The 9,108-nt window shown below is 31.8% G+C and overlaps 1 protein-coding gene across 1 annotated transcript; it reads left to right on the top strand.

The window, feature by feature from the left end:
• The first annotated feature begins 5,765 nt into the window (after positions 1-5,765).
• LOC106328641 (protein NUCLEAR FUSION DEFECTIVE 4-like) lies at positions 5,766-8,769 on the top strand. The gene is made up of 2 exons (XM_013767123.1): positions 5,766-6,510; positions 7,315-8,769. The coding sequence occupies exons 1-2, from the start codon at positions 5,949-5,951 to the stop codon at positions 8,553-8,555; spliced, it is 1,803 nt and encodes a 600-aa protein (XP_013622577.1). The 5' UTR covers positions 5,766-5,948; the 3' UTR covers positions 8,556-8,769.
• The last annotated feature ends 339 nt before the right edge of the window (positions 8,770-9,108 follow it).

Raw genomic sequence — 9,108 nt, 5'->3', positions numbered from 1 at the left:
ACCTTTTTTTTTTTACGAGATCAGGTTCAAACAGAAATTGTATCCATAATTCCTTAGACCCCTAGTAGTTGATCCAATAATTTTAACCACTAAATAACTCTTAGTTATTCATGAAAAAACTACTTGAAGATAATGCAAAAACTAAATATGCAAATAATGAATAATACAACAATAAGCAATAATATATATATATATATTATATACTAGTCGAATCGAACCAAAATATTCGATTAGTTCAGTTATTCTGGTTGGAAGTTAGGTTCGATTCGGTAGATTTAAAAAATCGGTTTTTGGTTCAGTTCAACAATTGATTACTTTAGTTATTTTTTCCAAAAAATTATAAGTAAACCATACCAAATACCCGAATCGAACAAATCACACTAACCAAATTTTGAACCGAAATAACCACATCCATCCGAAATTTTAAACCGAAATTAAACTAAAATCAAAAGCTTCACTTAAATTTGGTAGGATTTTTAAAAACAAAATTTCAAACCAAACCGAACTTTATTTCAGATAAACCAAAAATCAAATTACTCAAACCGAACTCAGCCGAATCCGGAGGCCTAGCTAAAATGATAGAGACAGAACATGTTACGTTATGCATGAAGCAAAAATTTTAAAACCGAAAAGTATCAATGCGGTGGTGTTTAAAAGTCAACATGTTCCAACTGAGAGAGTCCTTAGATGTACCTCATATATCAATTTTATATAAGAGCTACTATCTTGCACGTCTTCAGTTTTTGCTTGGTTTTATATACAAACGAAAGATACCTCATGGATAAATAAATAAGGTCGATGAAATACTATATATTGACCGACTATACAATGAAAGCAAAATTAAAATTATTATACTCAAAATCTTCATCAAGCACCATGGTGAATCTGAGATCGGACCAGTCAATTAGTGATTCATGCTTATGAAATGGGAAGGACAAACATGTTATGGTCCTGCAGTTTTGCTGACTTATATATATATATATATATATATATATATATATTATTTTATTTTATTTTGCTGACTGATTATATTAGTTAAGGGTTATATGTCTTAGTTGTTCTAACCGTGATCATATAACTAATATAATCAAGTTTTGTGTCAGATTAAAAATTAGAAAAAATAAATAGCTAATCACATAGTTTTAAAAAGCAATTTGATTAGTCTACTTAGACGCGTTTGTTCGTGATTTGACACGTATGTATTTTATCTTAATTAAATGACCCGTTGAAAAATAAAACAAAATTTCAAACACAAAGAAAATGTAAGAAAAAGGGTGAAAATTATATACGAGCAGTTGCCATTCAGCACTACGTATTAAGAATTTTATTTTGCCGACCTACTTGTGAAGATTAAATTCATCAAAACATATCTGATAAGAAGAAAAAGATGTCCAAGACCGAGATAGTATATATATATATATATATATACCTTCTTTCTCCTTTTCTTTTCATTACTTTGATTTTAAATATAGGACATTGCATAGGAAAAAAACAGCTCTATCGAAAGTCAATATGAGATATTGAAAATGGAGAGTCCAATTAAGAGAAAAATAATGTTGGAAAATATTTTTGATGATTAATTTCCCACATTAATATATCAAGTTGTACAAAATTATCGCAATTTTCATCTCAAATAAAATTTATTATAGATATAATTATTTTGTGTTAAAAAAAGATTATATATCTTGACAGTCTTACTATCATGGTCTCGCCAAAATAAATGAAGAGGAATCGTGTAGTGTTTGTGTCAAACTTTGTAATTAATTTTCTAAATTGAAGAATAGTATTTGAAATAGTGCTTCAAATGAACTCACTAAGTCTGAAAAATAAGAACTTATATAGAATTTGAATGTTTTTTTTTGTCATCAGAATTTGAATGTTTATTTTTGTTTGGATTTGCTTTCTATTTAAAAGAAAATTAGAAGGTACAATTATAATGTCTTAAGAGATATACTATCGTATTCTAAATCAAACATCATTTATATCATTTATAATTTTTAAATACAAAATAGGAAAAATAATATATACATATATGCACATTTATAGCTTAGAAAGTATATATGATTATCAAATACAAACACATTTGAGTTTGGAACCAAGCTATTAGTATGTAAAACTACACCTTATTTCTTGAAAAATAAGAACATTAAGAACTCATATTTAATAACTTATTTTGCATCTAATGTTATTTCAACTTCTACACCTAATTGTTTGTTGCCTAAGCCTTTTTGGTTGATAATTATTACTCTACTTCAGTTTAATATGTTTAATGGAAAAAGGTACTCTATGTTGCAATCTGCATGCTTGTTAAAAGTAATTGAACACTGCCAGTTGCATGTACAATTCTTACAAATAATTCAAATGTGTAGTCATATACGGAAAATTATTCATCAATCGCTATTCACATGCTGTCTTTCAACCTAGATATTTTATAAACAGTTATTGTTTTAAACATCATGTTTACGTAGCTTAGGGCACCTCCAACAAAAAACCTTATTTTAGAGGCTAAGGACCTCATCAAAATAAAAATTTGAAGGTGGGTTGCTCCAACAATGAAATTAAAATTTATCTTCAAAATTTTATCTAATTTGTATTTTAATCCTCAATTTTAATATAATTTAATTATATTCATTAAACTTCATACAGATTAAAAATAATAAACATAATATTTATAACTTATATATAGATACTTTGGTTTCACCAAAAATTTTCTTAAAAAAATATTTTAAAAGCATTAATTAGAGAAAAGAGTTACAAAATAGTTAAACTATATATACATAATATTTCTAGTTTTGATAATTTAATTTAAATTTTAACCTATTTATGAAATTTATGTATCAAGAATAACATATATGTGAAAATATATTTATATATTTAAAAGAAATATATTTATGAAGATTAAAGTGATACAAAAATTAATACAAATACAATTATATGTAAGTTGCATAACTAGAAGGGCTAAAATGAAAAATAAATAGTGTTTTCAAATTTGACTAAAGTATGTTGGAGAATAAAAAAACATCAAAAATTGTGGGGTTTTTCATTTTAAGACCTGTTGGAGATGCTTTTGGTATAATTCTTACAAATGAAAAAAATTTGCCAACCTTTCGGTCTTACAGGTAGTTCTGGTGATAGGCTAATCAGTCTTTTTTTTTTCTTTTTCATGTCAATTTATCTCACAGTTAATCAAAGTATCACGAACGGGAATAATGTTTCATGGAAAATCCCCAAAACATTCCAACCTTTAATGCTGACAAAAGAAAAATTCCAACCTTTGATTTTCTACGAGATCACATATGAAATTAGTATTTCAAATAAACTCTGCAATTAATTATAGTTTTTATGATAATAGTTAATGATAATATACTACATAAATATGCAATGAATACTTGCTGTAAAGCTACCATTTAGTTTAAAATTCCATATACGAGTCATCTGAATGCGCACATAATTTTTTTAATTATTTATTTGAGTTTATCTCAAAAGTATCCTCTAATATACTAATGTTATTACGCTAACATGTTTTTTTGAGGTATCTTTATTTTATTTATTTTTATATAACTTGAATTGCATGAAATATTCATATGAGGTTTTTTTTTATGATTTCGGAAAGGTTTCAAAATAATGTTGGAAATGCGAAAATTGTTTAAAAATGTTGTTTCCATTAGATGTGTAAATGTTTTGTTAAAACATATAAGTAAATATTTTAAAATGTATGATAGTTAAATGATCAGTTTGAGATATTAGTAATAAATAATTAATTTGATCCATTGCATTGCATTAAATTTTAATATTTGTTGTTCATATGTTTTTAGGAATTTAAAGATCTTTCACTAGAGGAATCAGAGTTCAAGACAGTTTTTAATAGAAACGATGGAATAAGAATAAAATGATGTTCTTAATTTTTAACTTTGATAGTAAAAAATCATTGTTGTCATTACAAGTCTTGGTATTTGTTTACTCAATTTATGTTAATTTAATTTTCCTATAATTTATATATTTAATTTTATTATATATATATTTCATAAAAAATAGTAGTATGCTTCAAAACCTTTTTCATATTCCTGTAACTTCTATGTATTTGTTTAAGAAAAAGGTTTTGGATCCGTATATCAATCACCGAAAACACTTTGGCAAATATATATTTTTCACGTCCTATCATTGGTTTCAACAAAGTCTGTGTTTTTTCAGACTGTCAACTGCTCATTAGAGTAATCCTTTCAAAGTCACCACCGGTCGAACTCTACAGAATAGCTCGAGACATCAAAGTTCTATCCTCTCTGTTTGAAATTTGTTCTTCGTCTTTTATTTCTCGTTCCCTAAACACTGAGGCAGACTTACCGGCTAAGTCGGCGCTTTGTAATGAAGTTCCTCCCACATAATAAATTTTTTGTGATGGTAGTTTTAATATAAGTAGTTTGTGTTACAAAAAAAATATTTTTCAAGAGGACTTAAAACTGCAACTTCTTATACATTCATTAGATAATCTAAAAAATTGTGGAAGCACCGTAGCCCACTGATTAAGGTTTAAAGGCTTCTATATCCAGGTCTGAGGTTTGAATCTCAGACTATGTAATTTTTTGCAGATTACAGGAAATTCAGGTTTCAAATCCCGGAAATAGCGATTTATTAATGACTAAAGAAATACTTACAAGAGATCTTCAACACGATGCAAATAAATCTGGTCAGGAGTGAATCTTTATAGGACGGCTCAGATGATGCAGTTAGGTGTAGATTCTCATAAAGCAAGTAATATTGTCGCTTGTCGAATCGTCTATGTAATATTTCTCATAAATGTAATGTCATAATAAATCAATGTTATAAAAAAAAATATAATCCGAAAATTTATATCCATTATACTAATTCCCTTTTGGTTTCTAGCAAACACTACTTATAGATAAATATTAGTCGAGTGACTTGTGCAGTGTGTACAGGATTGAACAATATATAGTCTTTGTAAGATCACTCTGCCTTTACAACTTTTCTCTAGATTTTCTATACAAACTACATATAGGATCTTTGAGATTTGAATTGTTAATCTGTTAAAAGTCACCTAAAATCTATATTTTGTTGATCAGCCCTTTTGGAATATACATAAGGCATTCCAATAGTAAGAATCTTTAGATATTTCATCATTATGAAATTTAAATTTAATTTTCTATCATCTGAAAACATTCTAGAAACAATTTTAATATCCAAAATAGGAAATTATTAGATTATATTGGTGATAATAGTTACTATATGTTTCGTTGACTAAAATCATAGAGGTGTTATAAATGGAAATGATATGATGAAAAAGGAGTCAAATATATGAAAAAAGTGAAGTTATAAAGAAATGTTCAGAAAAATATATGAACTTATACTTCAAATATAGAGAGTCAAATATATCAAGCTGTACTTCAAAAATAGTTTAACAAAACAAAAGTTTCTACTTCAAAAATATTTATTTCTATTTACATGGTTATATAACAGATATATGGCGCACACACACACCAGGGATCCCTTCTAACGTAGTCCACTCACTTAATACGGATCGGTCGATCATTATGAATACCACAAATGTAATTCTTACCATCTTTTCATCTCAATCTTACTATAGTCAAAACCTTTTCAAATTTGTCTACGTCTTGTTTCTAAGAAGTAAATGCATTACCTCGAATAAAATCCACTCCATGCATTGAATTTATTGCCATTTTATGCAATATAAAATCTATACAATATCTGAATATAATCTGTGAAGATAAACATAGCTTCTAATTCCAACCTTCCCCTCTCTAACTCTACTCTCCAAGTCAACGTCAACAACAACGGTCTTCGCCCTCTTTCATCTCTCTCCTTCTTTCACGCACACTTCGTTGCTTATATATTCCAACCAGAACAACACCAGAGCATCCCTCTCGAACACACATTTCTCTTTCAATACCAAACCAAACAAAAACAAAGAAAAAATGGTGGCTGCAAGTCCCGGCGGCGGCTCGATGAAGACCTTAACCATTCAAATCCTGACAGGAAGATGGTTTATGTTCTTTGCGAGTCTCTTAATCATGTCGGCGGCTGGAGCCACTTACATGTTCAGTCTCTACTCAGGTGACATCAAAGGAACATTAGGCTATGACCAAACAACTCTTAACCTCCTAAGTTTCTTCAAAGATCTTGGAGCCAACGTAGGAGTACTCGCGGGTCTAATCAACGAGGTTACTCCTCCTTGGTTCATCCTCATAATAGGAGCTATCCTTAACTTCTTCGGCTACTTCATGATTTGGCTTGCCGTTACTAAACGGATCCCTAAGCCTCAAGTTTGGCACATGTGTCTATACATCTGCATCGGAGCCAACTCACAATCGTTCGCTAATACGGGTTCGCTAGTCACGTGTGTTAAGAACTTCCCGGAATCACGTGGGGTTGTCTTAGGGATTCTCAAGGGGTATGTTGGTCTTAGTGGCGCAATTATTACACAGCTTTACCATGCCTTTTATGGAGAAGACACCAAGTCTCTCATCTTGATGATTGGTAAGTACAACTTTTTGATAAATTAATGAAACAATACGGTTAATGATATGAAACAGAAAAACAACAGAGGAAAACAGAGGTCCATGATTACTATATGGCTCTAAAATTTGATGCTAGACGTCTAGGCGGCACGTAAAATCGGTTATAAGCAGTGTTTTTAAAACCGGACCGGAAGCTGAACCGGAAATATTTTGGATCACGGTTTAATATGGTTCGACCGGGTCAAACCTGGTTCAATAATATGGTTTAATATTTTTTTAGTATGTAAATATAAAAATAATATTAGTAAACATGATGCATAGTTAATATATAAATCAATTTTGAACATAAAATATTATAAATATAAATTAGTTTCTTTTTTATATGGATGGTTTATAGATTTTTGATAATTTTAGTGATTTTTATTAGTTTAATAACTTTGAAAATATAATCCGGCTATGTGGCTGGTTCATGGTCGAACCAATTACTAAACCAACCCGGCTATATAACCGGTTCATGGTCGAACCCGGTCCAACCATCGGGTCGGTCCGGTTTTAAAAACACTGGTTATAAGCAAAATGATTTTTCTAAAATCGGTTATAAGCAAAATGATTTTTCTAAAATTCCGTCTAGACAGCGTTCAAACGCCATTTTTTTTTATAGTTTAGCTAGAAGAGGTGATTATATATGAAAAAAATTAACTGATTCTTTCGTGTACTTGGTTATAAAACGTCTAATTACTATCTAGCTATTTCTTAAACATTGGTTACGGTCATGAATCTTGATTAGCCTTTTGACTAACTGTATGAGTTATTATTTATGCAGGTTGGTTACCTGCAGCAATCTCGTTTGCTTTCTTGAGGACGATAAGGAATATGAAGGTGGTGAGACAGAAAAATGAGCTAAAGGTGTTTTATAACTTCCTCTACATATCACTCGGGCTCGCGACGTTTCTCATGGCGGCCATTATAGCTGATAAACTCTCCGGGTTTACACGGAGCGAGTTTGGAGGCAGTGCCGCCGTGGTGATCATCTTGCTTCTTTTGCCGGTCTTAATCGTTGTCTTGGAAGAGAAGAAGCTTTGGACGGATAAACAAGTAGCGTTAAACGATCCAGCACCGATCAATATCGTCACGGAGAAACCAAGCTTAGATTCATCTGAGGTCAAAGATAGTGATGAAAGGTCAAGGGAGGTGGAGAGTGAGAAAACGGCGTCGTGTTGGACGACTATGTTTAGTCCACCGGAGAGAGGAGATGACTATACGATCTTGCAAGCGTTGTTTAGCGTCGACATGTTGATATTGTTCTTAGCGACCATATGTGGTGTGGGAGGGACTTTGACTGCGATAGACAACTTAGGTCAAATCGGTGGCTCATTGGGTTATCCACAGAGAAGTGTAAGCACGTTTGTGTCACTTGTAAGCATATGGAATTACTTTGGTCGTGTGGTTTCAGGTGTGGTCTCGGAGATCTTCTTGATCAAATACAAGTTCCCAAGACCTCTAGTACTCACTTTGATCCTTCTCTTGTCCTGCGCCGGCCACCTTCTAATCGCTTTTAACGTCCCTGGTGGACTCTACGTCGCATCGGTCATCATCGGGTTTTGTTTTGGTGCGCAATGGCCGCTCCTGTTTGCTATAATCTCCGAGATTTTCGGGCTAAAGTACTACTCTACATTGTATAACTTTGGGTCGGTCGCAAGCCCCATCGGGTCTTATTTGCTAAACGTTCGGGTGACGGGGTACTTGTATGATAAGGAGGCTGAGAAGCAGAACAATGCATTAGGGATACAGAGAAGTGATGGGCAAGATCTGAGCTGCACGGGCACGGCTTGTTTTAAGCTGTCATTTATAATAATTACCGCGGTAACTTTGTTTGGTGTATTGGTCTCCATGATCTTGGTGATCCGGACCAGGAAGTTTTACAAGAGTGATATCTACAAAAAGTTTAGAGAAAAGGCGTTGGCCACTGAGATGGAGATGGTAGCGGCTGCTCCATCAAGGTCGGTGGCCGAGGATAAAGAGAATGACAATGCTAACGGCAAAGTGTTAGGCAAAGGAGGGTAAAGCTGGTTGGTACGCATATATGGTGAACTATTTTGTAAACATATATATGTTTTATGGAATCAGTCCATCACACTTGTTTTCTTTTTTAAAAGCAATACTTTATATGATGTTTTCATCGTTTTGTGTTTTGGATAGTAGCGAAAGCGTGAAATTTGGTGATAGGTAAGGGTCATGAATAAACTAATGAGTTGGACTTGTGATTTATGAGCCACAAGTGACTTGCTCAGAATAAAGGTAAATCATTATAAAAGATAACTCAAATTATTACAAGTGGAAAGAGTTGGCTCACGTGTGTTAGTACCACTTGGACTTTAATGTGGTCTAACACTTACGTAATTGTGAAATATAGAACTAGTGCGTCACAATGATATGTGGAAAGTTGAAAGGTAAAAGGGTTTAAGGACAGAATTTTGTTTTGAAAACGTGCAACAGATCTAGAAATACAGATATTCAAAACTATAGTCTCAAACTTTAAGTTAGTGGGTACTGGATTTGAAAAGATACACTCGTGAAACTGTTTCACACATGTAGTGCTGATAAATAATTAGGTAGT

The sequence above is a fragment of the Brassica oleracea genome, chromosome C3, assembly GCF_000695525.1.
Source record: "Brassica oleracea var. oleracea cultivar TO1000 chromosome C3, BOL, whole genome shotgun sequence".
NCBI lineage: Eukaryota > Viridiplantae > Streptophyta > Magnoliopsida > Brassicales > Brassicaceae > Brassica > Brassica oleracea.
The sequence above is the reverse complement of the archived record's forward strand: the minus strand, read 5'-3'. Positions and strand labels throughout refer to the sequence as shown.